This window comes from Manis javanica, chromosome 3, assembly GCF_040802235.1.
Source record: "Manis javanica isolate MJ-LG chromosome 3, MJ_LKY, whole genome shotgun sequence".
Taxonomy (NCBI): Eukaryota; Metazoa; Chordata; class Mammalia; order Pholidota; family Manidae; genus Manis; species Manis javanica.
In genome coordinates, this window is record NC_133158.1 from 165,632,270 (window position 1) to 165,655,291 (window position 23,022).

Below are 23,022 nucleotides of genomic sequence, written 5' to 3' on the forward strand. Positions count from 1 at the left end.
ATATAAACCCATACATACATGGTCAATTAATGAACAACAAAGGAGCCATGGATATACAATGGGGAAAAGACAGCCTCTTCAACTACTGGTGTTGGGAAAACTGGACAGCTACATGCAAGAGAATGAACCTGGATTATTGTCTAACTCCATACACAAAAGTAAACTCAAAATGGATCAAACACCTGAGTATAAGACATCAAACCCTAAAACTCTTGGAGGAAAAAAGGCAAAAGCCTCTTGAGCAGTTTTTTCTTGGACACATCTCCTCAGGCAGGGAAACAAAATAAAAAATGAACAGGTGGGACTACATCAAACTAAAAAGCTTCTGTACAGCAAAAGACACCATCAGAATAAAAAGGTAACCTACAGTATGGAAGAATATATTCTTAAACAATTTATCGGATAAGAGGTTAACATCCAAAATGTCTAAAGAACTCATAATGCCTCAATGCCAAGAAAACAAATAACCTGATTAAGAAATGGACAGGGGACCTAAACACGTATTTTTCCAAAGAAGACATACATATGGCCAACAGCTATATGAAAAGATGCTCCACATTGCTGGTTGCCAGGAAAATACAAATTAAAACCATAGTGAGATATTACCTCACACCAGTTAGAATGGCTATTCAAAAGACAAAAACTAAGAAGTGTTGGCAAGGATGTGGAAAAAAGGTAACTCTTCTACACTGTTGGTGGGAATGTAAACTGGTGCAGCCACTATGGAAAGCAGTATGGAGGTTCCTCAAAAAACTAAAAATACAAATATAACCCAGTAATTCCACTACTAGGAATTTACCTGAAGGAAACAAAATCCCTGATTTGAAGATATATGCACCCCTATGTTTACTGATACATAATTTACAAAAGCCAAGTCATGGAAGCAACCTAAGTGTCCAACAGATGAATGGATAAACAAGATGTGGTACATATACACACAATGGAATATTATTCAGACATTAAAAAAAGAAAGAAATCCTGTCATTTGGGACAACACAGATGGACCTAGAGATACTATGTTAAGTGAAGTAAGCCAGGCAGAGAAAGACAGATACTATATGATTTCAGTTATTTGAAGACTCTAAAAACGAAGCAAAACAAAATGAACAAAATAGCAGTAGACACATACAACCTGAAAAGTGCCTGGTGGTTACCATAAGGGAGGGGTTGGGGTGGGTCAGTGGAGAGTATGAGGGGGATAGAGGTGCACAAAACTTCTCAATCATAATATAAACTGGTCACTGGGGATAGTAGTACAACATGGAGAATACAGACAATGATTCTGCTACATCTTTCTATGTTCGTAGATAGTAACCACACTAGAGGGAGTGAGGATTTAATAATATAGGCAACTGTTAAGCCACTGTGTTGTATACTTGAAACCAATATAAGATTGAATATCAATAATACTTCAATTAAAAAAATTAATAAAAGCAAAAAAATGGGGAAAAAAAAGGAGGCAAAAGACGTGTTCACTGAAACTACAAAATATTGCTGAAAGAAATTAAAGAATACATAAATAGGTGGAAAGTCATGCCATGTTAATGGATTAGAAGATTTATATCAAGGTGTAAATACTACCCAAAGGGATTAACAGATCCAATGCCATCCCTATCAAAATCCCAAAGATTTTTTTCACAAAAGTAAAAAAAATCTGTCCTAAAAATTATTAATCTCAGGAGACAGTGAATAGCCAGAACAATCTTGAAAAAGAAGAACAAAATTGGAGGTCTCACCCTTGCTGATTTCAGAGATTACTACAAAGCTGCAGTAATCAAAATACAGTGGTACTGGCATAAAGGCTGACATATAGACCAATGGAACAGAATAAACAGCTCAGAAATAAACCTTTGCATACAGGGTCAAGTGATTTTTGACGAGGGTGCTAGACTATTCAATAGGGTAAAGGCAGTCTTTGCAACAAAAGGTATTGAGGAAACTGGATATTCATCTGCAAAAGCATAAAGTGGACACCTACCTTATACTATATAATAAAAATTAACTAACCTGGACTAAAGATCTAAAAGTAGGAGATAAAAATATAAAACTCTTAGAATAAAATGGAAAAAAGCTTTATGACACTGGACTTGGCAATGATTTCTTGGATATTATACTAAAAATACAGACAACAAAAGAAAAAATAGAGATTGGACTTTATCACAATTAAAAATTCTGTGCATCAAATGACACTATTAATGAAGTGAAAAGACAGGTCATAGAATGGATGAGAATATTTATGGAACATATGTCTTTAAGGGATTACTATTCCTAATTTAATTTCTGATTTTTCTTGAAACCTGTGCAGTATGATTTACCTTTGTGTCTTTTTACCACCAAACCGAACCTCTTCTCTTAAAAGAGAGAAATGTGCCTCATGACTTGTTAATCCAAGCATAATCTGTTGAAAAATGATTAAGAAATGTTTCTATTCTTTCTTTTTTTATAGTATCAAGTTCACAAAAGCTATCAAATAAAAAACATTTTTATATAGAGGAGAACATGTTTATTTAAAGAAAACAAAATTTATTAGCACATTAAACATAAAAATATCAAAATATGATCCATTTACTGGTTACAAATAGGGTAAAGAAAAAAACATGTACCTTAGACTTACGTGACCTTTGTATCTGCCACTCTTCCTCCCTCCCTCCTCCTCCCAAATCCCCAAAACCTTGTTTTGGTTTTCACACCTTTTCATTTGCAATGAGGGAAGGTGTAAGAAATTAAAAGCAGCAGCTTTTCCATGACAGAAGAATATAGGACTCTACTGGAGGCCAGGATACCTCTAATATGTGAAAACTCAGAAAAAAACTGGAAAAGGACACTTTCAGTTAATTTTCTTACATAGTATTCTAATCTCCAAAGTAAGTCAAATAGTCTAGTGAGACATACTAATCAATTACAGTGCATACTGCTTATTTAATTTCAATCCTGATTCAAACAAAACAAAATGAAACATTTATGAAGCAACCCAGGGATATGACAATATTAAGTGGCTATTTATATATTAAATAGTGATAATTAATTTTTTATGTGGTTATTTTTTAAAACAGCCCTTTCCCTTTAGAGAAACATTATGAAATATTTATAGATGTAATGATACAATGTCTGAGATAATGCTTTAAGAATCCAGGGGAGTAGGAGAAAGGAAACAGACAGGGATAGGAGTTGAAAATTATTTAAGGTGGATAAAGGACAAAAGGAAATTCATTACTATCTTTTTTACTTTGTTTAACATTTTCAATAATAAAAAGTTAAAACAAAAATGCATAGTAAAGTTATTTGGGTCATGGAGTTAAAAGATCAGGTGGTATTAAAAGTCATGTATTAAATATTAGAGTAAAAAGGGCCCTCTAGCTTACCTCAGCAGAGATTTCATACCAGTAGCATCACTCAGGTGGGAACACTATAGAGATCTGTTTACCATAAACCATGGTAAAGAGCTCATGTTTCCAGTCATTATGAAATTGGTAATGGCAGAAGTAACAATCATTACTATGTCTCTAGTATTTGTTTCCACAGTCAGAGAGCTTCTTATGTAAGACGAAGTCTCTGATATATTTAGCTACATGGCATAAGGTTATAAAAACAAAAAACATTATACCTACCAAGTCAGCATCTAAACCATAAAGACAGTGTCTGGTGTTTGGATCATGATCTGGTTTTGCTTTCTCGGATCTGATAAATTCCATGATTTTATGCTCTCCTTCTCCGGGAGTCTAAATATAATGTTTAAAAAAAAATGTGGTAACATGGTATGCTTCAGAATATTAAAAAAAAACTCTTTAAGTAAAAAAAAAAAAAAGTAACCTCATGGCCTGAGAAGTAAATGGTAACTCCTTGCCACGACTTGTCTGTAGAAATTTTCGTATTTACAAAATACTTCAGATGTTCATGTAACCTGGCCATGAATTCAGTCCCTATAAATAGAAAGTTTAAAAGTTTAATCTGAGAGAGAGCTCAGAAATAAATCCATGCATATATGGTCAATTAACATATGACAAAGGAAACAAGAATATACAATGAGGAAGACATTTGTTCTCTTCAGTGAATGATTTTGGGAAAATGGGAGAGCTACATGCAACAGAATGAAACTGTATTACAGTCTGATTACATACACAAAAGTAAACTAAAAATGGATTAAACAGGTAAATAAAAAACATGGAAGTATAAAACTCTTAGAAGAAAACAGGCAAAAATCTCTTGAACATAAGCATGAGCAACTGTTTTCTGGACATATTTCCTCAGGCAATGGAAAAAAAAGCAAAGACAATCAAATTGGACTACATTGAACTAGAAAGTTTCTGTACAGCAAAGGAAAAAATCAACAAAACGAAAAGACAAACTATGGTATGGGAGAGTATATTCTCAAATGATATATCCAACAAGGGGCTAACATCCAAAATATATAAAGAATTCATATGACTCAATACTAAAAAAACAAATAACCTGATTAAAAAATGGACAGAGGACCTGAATAGAGACACTTTTCCAAAGAAGACATACAAATGGCCAACAGTCACATGAAAAGATGTTCCATATTGCTAATCATCACAGAAATGCAAATAAAAACCACAATGAGATATCACCTCACACCAGTTAGGATGGCCACTATCCAAAAGACAAAAATAACAAGTGTTGTTGAGGATGTGGGAAAAAAAGACCCCTCCAACACTATTGGTGGGAATGCAAACTGGTGCAGCCACTGTGGGAAGCAGTATGGAGGTTTCTCAAAAAACTAAAAATACAAATACCACATGACCCAGTAAGTGCACTTCTAGGAATTTACCAGAAGAAAACAAAATCCCTGATTCAAAAAGATATATGCACCCCATATTTATCACCACATTACTTAGAATAGTCAAGATATGGAATCAACCAAAATGCCCATCAAGAGATGAATGGATAAAGATGTGCTACACACAGGCAATGGGACACTATTCAGCTATAAAAAAGAAATAAATCCTGCCATTTGTGACAATGTGGATGGGCCTGGAGGGTATTATGCTAAGTGAAATAAGCCAGGCAGAGAAAGACAACATATGATTTCACTTGTATGTGGAATTTAAAAACAAAACAAAACAAAAGAAACAAAACAGCAGTAGACTCACAAATACTGAGAAGTGACTGGTGGTTACCATGCTCTAAGTGGTAGGTGAAATAAGTGAAGGGAATAAAGAGGCAGAAAACCTCAATCATAATATAAATTAGTCATAGGGATAAAAGTATAGTATACAGAATATAGTCAATAGTTCTGGAACATCTTTCTATTTTGGTAGACAGTAAACTACACTAGTTGGGATGAACATTTAATAATATACATAACTGTTGAATCACTATGTTGTATACTTGAAACCAATATAATATTGTATTTCAACTATACCTCAATAAAAAAAAAAGTTTAATTTGAGAGAGACATAAAAACAGTGAGCTCCCAGTGACAATACAAAATTAGATCTGGGTCCAGAGAATAGCTAGATATGAGATCTCCAAAGAGGTCAAAATCTCTCTTGCTTATTATTTTGAAAAGCAAGGTAATGTTGTACCCTTCCCTAGCAAATATCACAACTGTTTCTAATTTCACTCCTCACCCTAAATGAAGTTAATGTCAGAATGGGAAAGTCAAGAAATGTACTATTGCCTCAGGACTATGCTTCAAGTATTTTCACATAAGTGCAAAGTTTCAATTCCCTAATGAACCTAAATCTTCTATTCCTGTTAGATTCTGAAGATTTTTTGAAGGCCTGAAGTTTCAGTGATACTGCCAATAACAACAATTACTAGTATTACTACTGTTGACCTGGAAAATTGTTATTAATCTGGAAATTGAGGCTATAATGATTACATTTTAGGAAAAGCCCAGATGGTCAACAGTCAAGACAATAAAGTCTTCAACCACAATTGGGATAAAACTGGTTTTTAAGTTGAGCAATGCATACGGCACTTAACAAAAGAGAAAATTACCATAGTTAGTAAGGAACTCATGATAAAGTAACATATTATGATTTTTTCAAAGTAAAGGACAATAATGATATGAGACAAAGCTCTAGGAAGTAGAGTAAATTTTGCATGTAAAATTAAATTAAACTTCTAATATGAGGTAAATTAATTTACCTTTAAAGTCATAGAATTCTTAACTGCTTCTGAGGAGTAGAACAACAAGTGCTGTGGACTAGGAGAATGAATTTATTATGTTGGACATAACAAGCTGGCTACATGAACTTGGGTGAGCCACAACCTCACTGAGTCGGTTTTCATATAAATAAATGGTAGAAGTAGGATGGATCTTGTAAATTCCTTCTAGGTCTGAAATTCTGTGCATCCAGGGGAGTACTGTCCATAGCTGCTCTTATCAACATCTGTAAATCCCTACAGAGGGTCTTCACAGGAGCACTTACGACCAAAGTGACCAAACAGCTCATGAGAAAACACAACTGGGAAAACAGAGCAAATGGAGTCTGAAGGACAAAATAAATAGAGTTCTAGAAAAGAAAAATATATTTGAAAAAAAATTACATTTAAAATCTCTCAGGATTTTTCTCAGTGAATTTACCTGGTGTAATACAGTTGGAGTCAAATCTGGCCTCTGTAGGAAGAATTTCTCCTTTTTCTATTGCCTTTTTAATTTTGTCCTCTGCCTCCTTTGCTGACCTTAGGTGTTAAGGGAAAAAAAATCTTAAGATTTCTGGAAAAAAAGTAGAGACCTTTACATAAAGTAGAGTGTTATTTAGATGCTTTTGTAATTAAAATGATTATTCATCAGTTTTAAGATTCAAAACATAATAAAAATTTTGAGATTATTATAGCAGTAGAACACTGTAACAGTGTAAAATGGACACAGAATATTACAAATATTTATAATTTTTATCATAAATATATGGCAAACTGATTCTAGAAACAAGCTCAAAATTATAGCATTAAATGTTCATTATATGTGTACTACTTTTTAAAAGGTATCAAATAAAAAGTATATTATTAAAATATTCTCTAAGAATATTATGTAAAAATTATAATGTCTATCTTTAGGTTTCCTCATAAAAACATTTAAAATGAAAGTCTAATAACATTAATGACATCAGTTGCCAAAATCACCCCATTTCTGAGGCAATACCCAGTATGCCACATGACAGAGAAATGAGGAAGTTCTGCTTTACACACATTGTCTACAGCCTTACTACTAGCTCTATCTACTGTGGTCTGTGGATTCTATTTCTATGGTCAACTCTTCTTCCTATTTAACCTCTCTCTTACCAACTCCTTCAATGCAACAGAAACTGAAGATATCAAGTCAGTCATGATCTCTCCAATGGAAGCCATTCTTTCCTCTTTTCTCCCCTTCTTTGATAGAGCAAGTAACTATTAACTGCTACCGTGTGACAAGTTCTTGGGATATAACAAGAGAAATCGTTCCTATTCTCACAGAGCTTACACTCTTCTTGGGTGACAGAAAAGTTAACAGCTATTATGTTTAATATGGCTGCACTACAGAGAATGTTTGGGATAGGGACAGGTAAGACTATGAAAGCAATTTAGGTGGAAGACCTTGGTAGCTTAGGTCAAGCTAGTAGCAGTAAAGATGGAAAGAAGTAAATTGATAAGACAAATTTAAGACACTGGATAAATAGGCCTTGGATGTAGGGAATGAGTAGGAGGGAGAAGTCCAAATTTACTCTTGGATTTCTGAGTTGAGCAGCTATTTGTGTTTCACTGAAATCAGATGCATAAAAGGTAGACAATTTTGAGATGAAGATGAGTTCTGTTCTGAACACGTTAAGCCTGAAATGTACTGGTATCCAAGAGGAGATTTGGATATTTAAGGGCTCTGAAGAGAAATATCCACCAGGAAGATAAATTTGGGACTCAGAAGCACAGAAAAAGTTATTAAAGTTATTGGATAAGATCACTCAGGACTCAGGTTAGAAACTTAAGGAAAAGGAGAGGAAGAGAAGATAAGGAGACCAAGAAGGTGCAAAGAGTGTTGTTATGAACATCAAGGAAAGGAAGTTCAAGAAAGGAAGGTCAACACCGTTAAATACAATAGATAAAATATAAAGACGGAATTATTCTTTAGATTTAACCATAAGGAGTCTATTTGTAAGGAAGTTTCGGTAGCATGGTGCAGATGAAAGCCAGATGGTAGCAGATTTAAATGAGTTAAGAGATGGGGACAGATTATGATTAAAGATGATGAGTGGAGAAAGGAGCCACTGTTGAGAATGAGAAAAATGTGAGTAGGGGATTTCAGGTAAACAGGGAGCCTGAAATGATTGTGGTGGTTATGGTAGATGGCCCCCAACAGTAATTCTACTTTGTCTTTTGATACTGGAGTTTGGAAAACAAAAAAAAGGCAAACTCCCAGGCTTCCCTGCAGCCAGGTGTCTGGACATGGCTTAACTTTTGTTAGTTAGATGCCTTCATAAAAGGTTTGAAAGACAGAAGTGTGGTCAAGTTGGCATGACAGTTGAGGCACTGGGGTTGTGTGAGATGTGAGATTTCATCAAATAGTAAAAGAAATCTCAACAGGTGCTAAGAAGCAAGGTGCATGGCATCCATTTTCTTTAGTACATATTAGTATGTGCACTAGGGCTCTGGAACTGAGATACAGTGGTGGCTTCTTGACTGCTGAATTGTTAACTAAGGTGATGTATTTTTGGAGTCAACAGTTCAGATGGTAGTGACTGAATCCCTGGATCACAGCTAAAGGAATTCCTGTTCTGGTGAGGGCCTATGAACTCCTTACCCTTCTGGTAGGTCAGTTCTGTGGTGGTGTTATGGAAGTCATTCTTGAAGGCTCACCTAGATTCCCATCCTTTGGGCTCTTAAAATAATTTTTATGAGCATCTCATTCTCTGTATTATATCCCTTTCTGTTTAAAATAGCTAGGTTTCCATTACCTGCAACTAAACACTGATGGTAGGCTTATATAATACTGTCTCAGAACTAGATTTTCTAATCCAGTAGTCCCCTAAAATTAGTTTAACAAATACTGGGGAATCTGGTAAAAATAGTTTCTAGGGCCCAATTTGTAGAGATTCAGATTAAGTAAGCGTTGGGTGGTGGTCCATGAGAGTCTAAAGTAAGAGATGGTCCTTGTCTTCAAGGATTTCAGTCATTCCAATAACTTCATCTTTTCTCTTTTGATATTTAAGTAAGTACATTTACCATCTTCTTCCCATTCTCATTTTAGACTTCCCCAAGATACTCTCCCACCTTCTTCGATGATTTCCAAATTTGATTCACAGGTGCCCTTTCCCTCCCTGTATTTGCCATTGTGATGAGAGGATTCATTCAGCTAATGATTAATCAGACATGCTGGACTCAGGGTTTTTCTCCTTCAATTCTCAGAACCCTCTGAGCTTTACTTCTGCTACTCATAAACAAGGACACAGCATGATCTCACTGTTTTTTAGAAATATTCCACATGTCCAGGATTTTGACTTTAAAACCCCCTCTGTGTACAGGTTATACTTACACTACTAACAACTCACACACTGGAGATGATAATACCTTGAGTGTCCTAGCTCAGTCTTCTTCTCATACTCAATCAGTCATCTTCTAATCTCACTTGCCTTTCTGTCCAATTTGAACCCATGCTCAATTACAGTCAGCATCTAGACCAATGTGTTGGTCTAGCATCTAGACAAATTTGTTGAATTAAGTTAAATGTCAATGATGTTCTTATTAGAACAGTCTCTCAGTTTACTCTGCAGTTCCCTAGCTCAGGGCAGACTACTACAGGAGCTTTCTTGATTACTGCTGTTTCCAAATTACTAACAAGAAGTTTGGAAAATCTGTGACAGAGAATAACAGAGAAAATTTATACAGTCCAACAATGCTTTGAGAAATGATACCTCACTTGAATTACTAATTTGTTTACTTAATTGATAAAATGTGACATTATGAGATATTTCCATGTCTGGGGATATTTAAGCAGAAAAGAAACATGAACAGAAGATGCTTGTGTTAAGTCAATTATCTTTAAAATAATATATTTTATTAATCAAAATAGTATTGTAGAATGAACCATAAATATTTTACCTAAAACGCCTTCCACGCTGCTGGTTCATTTTTGCTCGAGGAGCCACACCATCAACAGCCATAAAGAACACTTTCCTAGGTTTAATAATGCGAAATAACACCTCCAAGTAGTGAAAAATATCAGTAAAGATTTTATCATCTGAAATTCTGAAGTGAACATCATCATCATTAGGATGGGAACACTGATGTATAATGCCATTCATATCCAGGTACAAGTTGTCAAATTCAGGAATCTAAAAAACAAAGAAAATGATCACTATCATTATAATCAGCCATAGGTATCTAAGCAGCTGGGAAAAGCACCTGATAAAAAGCAGAATAAAAAGGCATTCTTATTATATAAAAACTGAATAAACAAACATAGTTGAATAAAGAAAGTTAAGAAAAAAAAACAAATGAGTAATTGTTAAACTGGAGACATATTATGTGATTACAGAATGCACCAACAGCTTGATCAAATTTACTGTCAGGAAATCATCTACTTACTTAAAATAAGATAACCCAGGAAAACACCAAATAAAGTACTTGGTTCATTTGGTATTCAAAATGCTAGTTTCCTTTCTTCCTATTATTTGACTAACTATTCAGAACTTTAATTTCTTCCATAAATGGGTAGCATAATGTCCATTTATACCAAAGACTATACATGGTCACTAAAAAGTAGAAATGATTTAAAGACTTATTGTATATTTGGTCTCACCAAAACAGTCACTGATTTGGGTATGTTAATTTAAAAATCTTAGATCAGGTCAAAAGATTCAGGAAATTTAAAAAACTGATTTCTTGTTTATGATATGTGGATTAGAAATTTCTAAATTTTGCCTAGTAGACATCTAGTTTTATAAAAAGACCTTCATGGTTCTGCCTCTTATTTATTTTTCCTCTATTTAAATGCGAGCAAGTAAGGGGAATATTACTGAAACAAATATACACTAACAAGGAACTGAAGTGGGTACACCTTAGTTCTAATATCCAGTATAATTAAAGAATTTTAGAGCAGTTTGCCTTACATACTAATTAAAGTATTTTGAGTTTTCAAACAAAAATATAATGGGCTTTCCTTGTATAAACTTAATGACACCATCTCAGAAACAAAACCTGTCAGAATTTCAATGTGATTTTTTTGAAGGGGTATGGGTACTTTACAAAATAACTCCAAGTGTTCCCTAGGGTAATAAACATGCAGGGAAGAATATTAAAAAGAAGAGTAATGATGGAAAACCTGCCCTGAATGGTATTAAAAATCACAGAGCAGTTTGATTAAACCAAATGGTTTAGAAGTAGTCTAAGTATATATAGAAATTTAGTATATAAGAGGAATTTCAAATTAGTGAAAGAAAGGGATGGGGCAACTAGCTAATTGTTTAGAAATGAAACTGTATTTTACCTTATAACAAATTCCAGAAGGATTAGAATTTTAATAAGAGAAATTTAAGTAAAATACACACACACACATATATATGTAACCCTAATATTTTGGTGATATTATGGAATGAAAAGCCAGTAATTATAAACCAAAAAAATGATGGACAAAGTCACCATTCCTAATACACACACAAAAAAGAAGAAAAATTCTCAAATATAAGAAAAAGAGCAAATTTTAAAAGCATGGAAAATGCACAGCAACACAAAAAAGTATAAACAGTCTAATAAACATGAAAAGATGTTCAACATCCCCAAATTTCAAATTAAAATGATACACCATTTTTCCCATCATGTTACCAAAGGTTAGAAAGACTCATGTTACCCAGTCTTGGCAAGGTTTGGGGGACGTGCATATTTCATGTTTTTAAAAGAAAATGCTAGCACTGATTAAGCACCAAACATTGTGCTAAACATTTATATTCATTCTCTTGCTTAGTTACTGTAAAAACTTTAAAAAAGAAATATTTAGATTTCCTATTTTACAGAAGATGAAAATCACACCCAGTAGTCTGGGATGGGAATATAAACTGGTGTAACTAATATGAATGTGTATATCAAAAAATTTTTACCCAGAATTTCTACTATTGGAAATTTATTCTGAGAAATAATCAGAAATGTGCACAAAGATAAAAGTACAAGAATATTACATGGCAGTATTATTCAGAAAAGATAAAAAATGAAAACAATCAAATGCCTAATAATACAGAACTGATGATGGTACATCCATATGATGGAATACTACACAGCAATTACAAATTATGGTATAGATTCATTTGGCATTGGACAGTATGTATAATACATATGCCCAAGTGACAAAAGTAGGTTATAAAGCAGCAGGTATATTACTACCCATTTATAGAAAATATTTATCTACATGTGTATCTGCTTAGAAAAGTTAGGAGTGTATAGTGAAGATGTTACTGGTAGTTAACTCTGGATGGTGGAATTGTAGTTGCTTTTTACTTTCCTCTGGACTATATAGACAGTTTTTATTTATTTCTGCATTATATGAATTTTTACACAATGACCTAAATTGCCTTTATAATCTGAAAAAAAATCCTACAATTTTCCTTTTAGAGAAGAAATTTAAAAAATTATCTTAGGTTTCAGATTAGTAAGAAAGATACAGAATGATTAAGTCATCATTGGCCACTTTGGTGAAGAAAATGATAACATGCAGTAGAACCTTGCTACTTCACAAAGAGATAACACTGAGTTATTATATCTGCAAGTTACAAGTTTCAAGATTATTTTATACTTTCCCCTCCCTCTCATATCTTATTAGTCACTGAGGTTTTTTTTTTTTTTAATTTAACATACAAAATGTTTCTAGAACCCTATCCTCCTGTCTGTTCCCATTGTCCTACACAATCTCATCGTTTCCCATCCCAGATTTCAAGCTCTTAGTTTTCCAACTGGACAGCTTGCTTCCAGTTCTCTCTCACCACAGCTTAACCTTTTTCCAAAATAAAATCTGATCATGTTGCTTCCATACTTAAAACCATATGATACTACAAATCCTTAATACCATAAAAGGTCTTCTGATTTGGCTGCTATCTTTTCCACCAGCCCTATATTTTTTTCTGCCTCCACTTGTATCCTACTAGCTAGCTACAGTAAATCACTTAGAGAGCCCTAAATGTGGTAGGCTGTCTCAGACCTTTTACTTTACAGATGTTGTCCTGCCTCCTGAAATACTTTGCTTTCCTTCTTGCTCCTTCCTCCACTAATTTTGTAGATTTTTGACTCAGCTGTCTAGATCAAGCTTAAGTATCTTTTGTCTGGAAGCTTTCCCTTACTCAACAAAGAGAAAATGATGCTCTTTTCTTTATGTCATTATCTTTTTTGTGTATGTTCCCAATGCATGTAAGAATGCTGAACTCAGGTGCTCTATATATTTTTGTTGAATGCTTAAGTTTAATGTCTCTCCTTTCCTGCTAAACTCTGAGTTTCTCAAAGCAAAGTCTCTGATTTGGTCATGTTTAGAATTTTTGGCATACTGCCTGACACAAATTAGCAAATAAAAAATATTTAATAAATTAATAAACAAATGAAGCTCTCCCTTTATTGAACATGATAGCACATGTAGCCTATACTACTCACTTAAAGTATGCATACTGCATTAAATTATGGTCCAGTATTAACAGTGTTGTTGAAAAATGCCTTTTACACAAAGACAATACATATTTGACTAACTGTTCAAAAGAGAAGATAGTGATTCTTTTCTCCAATTCTTTAACCCCATTACTTTAATTCTAAGAGTTTGTTACTTCATTCATTTGTTCTATACATACTAGTATACTATGCATATTTTAATATACATTGTTTTTTATATACTGTTTTGTATAGTATATAATATGCTAGTAACTTCATTTGCACAATGAATATTTACTGAAGACTTATTTGTGCCACAGAAGTAGAGATGAAGGGTTAAGAACAAATATATCTGATGAAAACTTAACTTTCACAAAATAAAGGTCATACAACTAAAATTATAAACTCTGAAAGCATATGTAGTTCTCATGATTATAATCCAGTACAGTGCTATTACTCTAGCTAAGATTTGTTATGCACTTGCCATGTAGTAGTTTAAAATGCTCTATATGTATTTACTTAGTTAATCATATCAATCCTAGTATTATATTTCCATTTTATAGCTGAGAAAACTGGGTTACAAAAAGACTGAGTTACTCACCCAAAGTCCTTTACTACATAGCTAGCAAAGTAAGTGTTGGAGCTAAATTTGAAATCAAGCAGAACTGTTCTAGAACAGTGCCTGTTCATCTTTCCATTACTGCCTCTCCTTTAAGCGACTCTTTAGACTTGGTTTTTCCTAATCACTCCCTATCCCCCATGGAATTTTAATACCACAGCTATACTATGTATCTCTTTATGTATTGTGGCACTTTATTATGTAAACCTCCACCCCCCACCCGAACAATTCTGGACCCTTTGGGAGTGATATTGCTCCTGTTAATGATGCATACTCCAGAGCCTACACTTAAAAAAAATTGTACTGAAGTATACATAACATAAAATTTGCCATCTTAACCATTTTAACTGTAAAGTTCAATAGTGTTAAGTGCATTCGCATTGTTACACTAGAGCCTGTACTTTTAAAACCAATCTTCTACGTATTATGCTACAAATGCTTCTTGATTACAAAAACCTAAATTTTTATATTATAGGGGACATGAGCTGCCATTTCCATTTTAAAGCATTTGCTCTTGTGTACGGAGCAAATCTTTCTTATTCTTTACTGTATTTTCTTCATAATGGTGCACTGGTAAGTCAGTTCTGAGAGTTCATAGGAGACAGACTGCTCCTGCCCTTTAATACCCTTCAGTTAGAGCTACTGTTACCTAACTGGCCTGCACAGTCTTTTAGTAAACAGTCGGAAGTTCTCCTGGTCTCAGGTCCATCAGATGTTGCTCCATTGCTTCCTTCTTCCTCTTGCAAAGATGCCAAAACTGATTGTGTCTAGAGGCTATTGGTAGTTTGTCCCCACCAACTCATATTTAAGGTTCCTGGGTATATCCTGTCACATGGTTTTGTTGTTACTGTTCTATGGACTTTAAACTTTGCTATCTAGTTGTTCTTTCTGTTCTTATGTGAGAATTCAGAGATACAAAATAGGATGAAGCTGTCACTATACTCCATCTTCCCAGAAGCTACCCTTTCTCTCAAATCCCTTTCCCCCAGGACTAGCTTTTTGAACTGTTGTGATATACTTAGGCATTACCATCTTTTAAGAACTGCTTGAGAAAGTAGCTAGTAACTCTTCATATTTGTTTTTATTTTTGTTAACTGCAAAGGTAATTGTCTCCATTTCTGAAATGTACTAGTAACCTTTTAAACTCTTTTCTCTGGAAGGAAATGTCTCCCTAATTCAATCCATGTTTCAAATAAAAAAAATAATAAACTATCATTTTGTGAAATTTTTGAAAGCTTTTCCTTATATACCAAATCTGATTGGAATTCAACACCAAAGAATCCTTTCTGGAAGTACAACCCTACCTTCAAGCTCACAGTACTTTTGAAAAGATTAAACCATAGTTTGTTAACCAGGACAGTGGTGTTAGCTGGGTTATTTTCCCCCACTACTAATACAATGCTATCCATCACAACCAATCAATTAGCTACACAAATACCAAAACTGGGATTTTTTCCGTAAAAATGGACAAGAGGTCTACCAAAATCATGAAATGTGACAAATACTAAGGTATCACCCAGTCCAGTTTGCCTAACAGTTGACTGCTTTGTTTCTTTCCACAGTTCCAATATAGAACTCCATTTTTGGAATCTACACATAACATTGCCCTGGGGTTATTATATACTAAATATTACTATACTAGCATTAGTGTTCTAACAATTCCCACCCTCCCCCCCAGCACTGATGCCTCCAAATAACTGCCCCTGCCCTTCCCAACTAAGTGTAGTTTTAGTTCTTTTGGAACCGGGGATTGGTATACAGTCTTTGGAAAATAGAAAAAGAGTAACAGAAGGTGTAAATATGCACCATCAGCCACGTCAAAAAAGTGTAGGCGTTGAGTGTGAGGTGGCACGCAGGTCTTGATAAGGCAAAGTAAACAAGGTGATTCAACTGCGGAGTCGGTTATTACTTATACGTGCGTCTGTTGATTTGGGCGGGGATGCGGGTATCTGGGGGGCTATCCCCTCCGGCTTTGCATTCCCTATATGAAAAGGTAAAAGAAACCTGAAGCTGCCTGGGGAGGAAAGCAAAGAGCTCCCTAAACTGTTGGTCCCCGAGGATGAATTTCGGAGTCGCGGAAGGCCCTGCCCCCGCAGGAGAGCTGTCAGAACTGCGATCCCCACGGCTCTGCCCACACAAACGCAACCTGCGTCTTCGCCCCCGTTCACGTCGGGAGGGTCCTCAAACCTTCTGTTTTCCTCCCTTGGCGATTCATCCGGCAGCCGACGAGCAGAGGGACGCTGGAAAGCCCCGTCCCAGGGTGGAGAGAGGGCCGCGGAGCCCCGGGTCCTCGCCCTTCTGAGCCGCTGCCCCCTTGCTCACCCACCTGATGCTCTTTCACCACTTCGCTGAGACAGGGATACCGCTCTGAGATCCATCGGTAAAACTTGGGGACTCCCATTTCGACCGTCAACACTAATTCCAGTCAGGGCCAAACCGAAACCAAACACCCCGCCGGAGCCTACGCCGCCGCCTCCGGCCGTCGCTCCACCGATGACAACACTCGGAGCGCGCGACCATAGAGAACGGCCGGCGGGCCTAGAGCGACCGCACCCGCCGCCGCATCCCCGGGGCGGGGCTCTAATCCCCGGCTCCGTCTCTCCTCGGCGAGCGAGCTGGCGGTTGTGTCTAAGAAGATTGAGGCGTTGTGGATGGAGTGTGTTAAACTGATTACTGGAAATGGCCGTGAACAGAGTTGTGTCTCATAAGCCGACTTGGAAGTGGTAGCAACACCTCACCAGACTGCTGGAAGAGTTTTGAACACTAAATTTTCTCCTGGCTGCTTCCGTCACCTGGGATTGCTAATCTCAGTATTTTAGAACACGAATTTGGAAAGGTCTGGTGATTTATTTGGTTTAGTTTGTTTTGTTTGGCGAGGGTAAGTTTTTTCTTTGAGGAATATAAATCCGTAACAGATTTTTTAAAAAACGTTTTCTTTTTGCAAAGGTTGAAAAAATTAACTTCTCTACACCCCTTATCCCTCACCCCGCGTTTCCTCAACTTTAAACATAAGGCCCCCTATAGGAAATTACTTAATGCATACTTTTCACATTCATGCCTCATGGTTTATCATGTTTTCCTGCATCACACTTTCAACACTAGAGAAAAGCAGTATTCTGTCAAGTGAATATAAATGAAATTACATTTGTTCTGAACTTTTCCACTTACTTGAATGTAATGAGCTCACTGCTTTGTAATTAAATCTTATGCAATAAAACTTATGAAAATATTTTAACCTCATTACACTGTTTTTAGATTTTAAAATCTCATGAAACTTTGTCTTCCGAGACCACTAGATTCTGCAATCTGTAAGCTTTCAGTTTCTCAGCATCTTTCAAATTACAGAATGTTCTTGTAGTTTTCATAATGGTCCTTCTTGGCTTATGTTTTTTCCCTATCATTTTCAGCCATACAAAAGAGTTTTATTAAGGGAATTTAATGTGATAGTTACGTGTATGTATCTGTTTTACTAGACTGAGTTCCTAGAGGGCAAGAAAGTCAGTTTTGTGCACAAGTCTAGTACAGTGCTTTGTCCAGTTTTTAGCCAATATAACTTTTTTGTTGTTTAAATGAATCCTTATGCCAACTAGTACTTAAAACCAATAGAAGTTGTAAAATGAAATCAGGACGGCTTCTTTCAAGTACCCTTTTTAGAAATGTAAGAACAATCGATGTTCCATTTCTCTATTATAATTCACAGTATATATTAAGAAAAGTTTATTTCTTAATAACATTATTTTAAATATTAACAATGAAGGAGAAATGATAACACTTGTTCTGAGAACATGAAGAACATAAAGAAACTTGTACTTTGGAACTGAATAGATACAGCCACAGATTAATACCAGATGCATTAAGTTTATATTATTAATATATTGTTTGAAGTAATTTCATTTCACATATATGGGGTCCAACCAAGGTACATTTGGCATAGTAAATTTTCATCAGTAGCTTCTTGTATAAGGTAATGCACATGTCCTTCAATAGATAATGGCAGCCCTGTCACTCTATTTCGGGTCTTGATTACACCTTGCAGTCGCTGCTCAATGTCAAGAACATGGGTCTTGGCCTGAAAAGAAGAAATTGAAAATCATAAAGGCTAAGCATCTGATGACATATAGATGTTGATAAGATGGAATTATTACCTTTCTGTTATTTAACAAATGTTAATGCCATTTTACTGATCATTACCCTTTTTATAAGAGCAAATACAGACTGAAAAGAAGAAATTAAAGTATCTTGAGATACTGATTTTGAGGCTTGCAATACCAATCCAACATCAACAGCTTGGATATTTTTTCTGGACTATTGGACATTTTTCTGGACTAAGAATCTCTTCCACATTATAGTTCTAGAAAAATAATAATTTTAGAAACTTACCCTGAAAATGTTTAAGAATTAAACATTTGAATAAATATGCTAATAACAGCAACACTCTAATGCCCAGTATTTAGATTGTTATGTGCAAATGGGAGTTCTGAGTGACCTGCTTGCATCAGAGTGCAAGTGAGAATGTTATTAGAAAACCAATCCTCAATCTAGTCGCACTTATTAAAAATAATTATGTGCAAACTTTGAGACTTCAACTTAGTAAGAAATAAATTGCTAAATATTAAAGCTGAGACCTGCTGCTTTTTAAAGTCAGGCAATTTGTGTTTAAGTTTTTCCCATTATATCTCATAATTGTGAATTGTCTATGGTTAAACAAGTGTCTTAAACTTTTTATTATACAAATGATAATGTTAACAATAATGATAATAAAAACTTATGGCATTGTGATACTAGGGAACTAGATTTGAGAATATTCAATGGTCAATCACTAACAGTATTTAGAATCAGTTCTCATTTGTAGATACACAGTGACAGCTCACAGCAAGCTATACCTTCAACCAACCTTTTCATTGACAACTTCCCCTGTCTCATTCAGTGCGGCTTTGGAATGCCCTTTCACTGGCTTACTCCACTCCACAAGGGGATCATGTAGAAAAGTCTTTAAGACACTAAAATGGAAACAAACATTGTGGTAATAATACAATGTTATCTTTTTAAGAAGAAATCTTTCTAAAGTCAACAGTTGAGGGGAGAAAAAGTAAAGGATGAGAAGCTAATGGTTAACACTCTTAAAACACACATTATTACAGTTTTGGTAAGATAGATAAAATTGCTGTTTTAAGGTGGAGGGTAGGGAAAGCGAAGAGGGAGGGAAAAGCAAGATGACAAGGAGCTGAGGTGTTCTTGGAGAGTAGAGTAAAATGAGTTCTATGTGCATCTCTAAATGCATACTCTGAACTGGTAAGTGAATATTTATTGAATGAATGAATTTTATCCTCTGCCATGTCTCCAAAGACCATAAACTACCTATAGCTATCACATAGACTCAGTCCAGATTTTTCTATCATGCTCTAGATTTCAAATTCCACTAACTGTGGGGAAAACCCACTGAAATATTTTACAGGCACCTTAAATTCAGTTCTTTCAAAACAAAACTCATTAACCTTTCCTAAACTATTCCTCCTGTATTCCCCAAATTAGTAATGAACAGCATCATTCACCCCTTTGCCCTGAACAAAAATCTAGGAATCACCCTTGCCTCCTCTTCCTCTTTAATACCCAATTCCACCTCCTAAATCTCTTTAGAATCTCTCTACTTATCTCCTCCACTGTCACTACCTCATCCAGTACACCACCACTTTTTCCTGGGTTGCTGCAACAGTCCTCTAACTGGTTTTCTAGCCTCTAACTCAAACTAGAACTGTAATTTTTCTACAGTACAAATATGATTATCTCATTTCCACCTCTTTCTAAATTTTCTTTAAAATCCTCCAATGTTATTCTCAGAGTAAAGTTTAACTGTAAACTAGCCTCATGGACTTTTCATAATCTAGCCCCACTCATCTGTGCTGCATTCTCATAGCACCACCTCCTTGAAATCTACCCTCTAGAATACAGTATTTCTCAGGCAGGCCATGCCTTTACTTGCCTCGATGTTTGTATCACTCAGAAGACTCTCTTCCTTTTTGCATGATCATCTCTACTTTAGAGTTTCAGCTACTTCCTCTAGGAATTACTTCCTGATTTCCCCAGACCAGGATAGGGACTCGTATTGAGTGTTTCACAAGACACTATACTTCCTCTTTCAGAGAATTTGCCTTTATCTCTGCCTAACTAATCAGTGCATTCTGCCAAAATACCCAGTAGACAGCTTTTAAAGAAAGAAAAAATGAATGAGCTTTAAAAGTTTAAAAAAAAAAACACCCTACTTTCCTAAGCTGACATCATATTTAATGGTGAAAGACTCACTTTTCACCCTCAAGGGCAGGAACAAGATAAGAAAGAAGACTTCTCACCACATCTATTCATCTAGCTAAGGCAATTAGGCAAAAAAAAAACAAAGGCATTGAGATTGGGAAGGAAGAAGTAAAACTACTATCTGTAGACGACATGCTGTTGTAGAGAGAAAATCTTGTATCTACAAAAATAACTTAGAATTAATAAACAAGTTCAGTAGGTTTGCAAGATAAAAGATACCAACATCAGTGTATTTTTTTACACCAGCAATGAACAATCCAAAAATGAAATTAAGAAAAAAATTCCATTTTGAATAGCATTAAAAGGAAGAAAATACTTTGGAATACATTTTAAAAAAACAAATACAGATTTGCAAACTAGAACTTATGAAACATTGTTGGAAGAAATTAAAAATGACTTAAATAACCAACATCCTATGTTTGTGGGCCAAAAAAGAGGCCTTAATTTTGTTAAGATAGCAGTACTCCCAAATTGATTTACAGATTCAAAGCCATTCCTATCAAAACATGGGCTGGCTTTTGGCAGAAGTTGACAAGATGACCTGAAAATTCATACGGAAATGCAAAAATAACGCATAAAATAGAGGCCAAGCAATCTTGAAAAAGAAGAAAAAGCTGGAACACTCATACTTCCTAATTTCAAAACTTAACTACAAAGCTACAGTAATCAAGACAGTATGTTATTGGCACAAGGTAGACATATAGATCAATGGAATAAAACGGTGAGTCTAGAAATAAACCCTTACATATATGGTCAATTGATCTTCAAAAAAAATGCCAAAGACAATTTAATGGAAAAAAACAATCTTTTCAAAAAACAGTGGTGGGACAACTGGATATACACATTCAAAAGAATAACATGGACCTGTACCTCACAATGTGATACAAAATAACTGAAAATCATAAAAGATCTAAGCATAAGAGCTAAAACTACAGAATAAAAGAGAATATAAATCTTCAGGACTCTGGATTATACAATAGTTTCTTAGTATAACACCAAAAGCACATATAACTACAACAAAAACAGATTAATTGGACTTCATCAAAAGTAAAAAAGAACATCATTAAGAAATTTTAAAAAACCCATTTGCGAATCATCTATCTCATATGAGTCTAGTAACCGCAATACATAAAGAACTCTTACAACTCAACAACAAAAACATAATTAATTTGATCTTAAAATGGGCAAAGGATTTGAACAGACATTTGTCCAAAGAAGATACACAACTGATCAATAAGCACATGAAAAGATGCTCAACATTATTGGTCATTAGGAAAATGCAAATTTAAGCCACAATGAGATAACACTTCACATCCACTGAGATGGGTAAAGTGAAAAAGATAACAACATTAGCTGGTAAGGATGTGGAGAAGTTAGAACCCTCATACATTGTTAGCAGGATGTGACTCTGCAATTCTCCTAAGTACATGTTAGCAACATGTGACTCTGCAATTCTACTAAGTACATCCAAGAGAACTAAAAACATAAATCCACATAAAATTTGTATGGAAAATATTCACAGCCACATTATTCTCAATAGCCAAAAGGTAGAAACAATCCAAATGTCCATTAATTGATGAAGAGTTAAACAAAGGGTGGCATATCCATGGAATATTATTTGGCAATAAAAAAGAATGAATTACTGCTACATGCTACAGCATGGATAAACCCTGAAAACATTATGCTAAATAAAAGAATATAGATACAAAAGTTCACATGTTATATGATTCCATTTATATATGAAATGTCCAGAATAGGCAATCCACTGAGACAGAAAGTAGATTAGTGGTTGCTAGGGGATGGCTAACTACTTTTTTGGGGGGGTGATGAAAATGTTTTATAATTAGATAGTGGTGATAGTTGTACCATCTTGTGAATATACTAAAACCATTGTAGTGTAAAGGAGTGAATTTTTTAAGGCATAAATTATACCTTTTTTAAATTGAATATGATTTACATATAAATTAGTCTCAGATGTACAAGATTATGATTTGATATTTGTAAATATTGCAAAATGATCACCGCATTAAGTCCTAGCTAACATCCATCACCATATATACTTGGAACCTTTTTTCCTTGTCATGAGAATTTTTAAGATTTACTCTCTTAGCAACTTCCAAATATATTGTACAGTATTGTTAACTATAGTCAACATGCTGTGACTGAGTTACTTTATAACCGAAAGGTTATATCTTTTAACCTACTTAACCTATTTTCACATACCCCAAACCCTTGCCTCTGGCACCACTAATCTGTTCTCTGTGAGTCTTTATTTTTCACTTATTTATTTTTTTAGTAAGATTCCACATATAAGTCTTTTGCTGTCTTATTTTTCTAGCATAATGCCCTCAAGGTCTATCCATGTTGTTACAAATAGCAAGATTTCTTTCTTTTGTATGACTGAATAATATTCCATTGTGTATACACACACATACACATTTTCTTTATCCATTCATCCATCGATGGACAGTTAGTTTGCTTCCATGTTTTGGCTATTGTTGACCAATGCTGCAATGAACTGTGAATTATATTTTAAT

General features: G+C 34.8%; 2 protein-coding genes across 4 annotated transcripts in view; both read right to left on the minus strand.

The window, feature by feature from the left end:
- Nucleotides 1-17,878, minus strand: part of XRN1 (5'-3' exoribonuclease 1) — a 182,242-nt gene extending 164,364 nt beyond the window's left edge. Inside the window, 6 exon segments of the mRNA XM_073232329.1 lie at nt 2,316-2,398; nt 3,609-3,719; nt 3,811-3,920; nt 6,554-6,651; nt 10,039-10,271; nt 16,503-17,878. Of these exon segments, the coding sequence (XP_073088430.1) occupies nt 2,316-2,398; nt 3,609-3,719; nt 3,811-3,920; nt 6,554-6,651; nt 10,039-10,271; nt 16,503-16,577 (710 nt within the window). The 5' untranslated portion in view covers nt 16,578-17,878.
- Nucleotides 17,879-18,029: 151 nt separating this feature from the next.
- The window catches only part of ATR (ATR checkpoint kinase), a 127,888-nt gene continuing 122,895 nt past the window's right edge, over nt 18,030-23,022 (minus strand). For all 3 annotated transcript variants that reach the window (XM_073232325.1, XM_017660861.3, XM_073232328.1), the window contains 2 exons: nt 19,071-19,176; nt 18,030-18,245 (listed from right to left, as the gene is read on the minus strand). In XM_073232325.1, the coding sequence (XP_073088426.1) occupies nt 18,072-18,245; nt 19,071-19,176 (280 nt within the window). In that variant the 3' untranslated portion in view covers nt 18,030-18,071. The remainder of the gene's footprint in view (nt 18,246-19,070; nt 19,177-23,022) is intronic.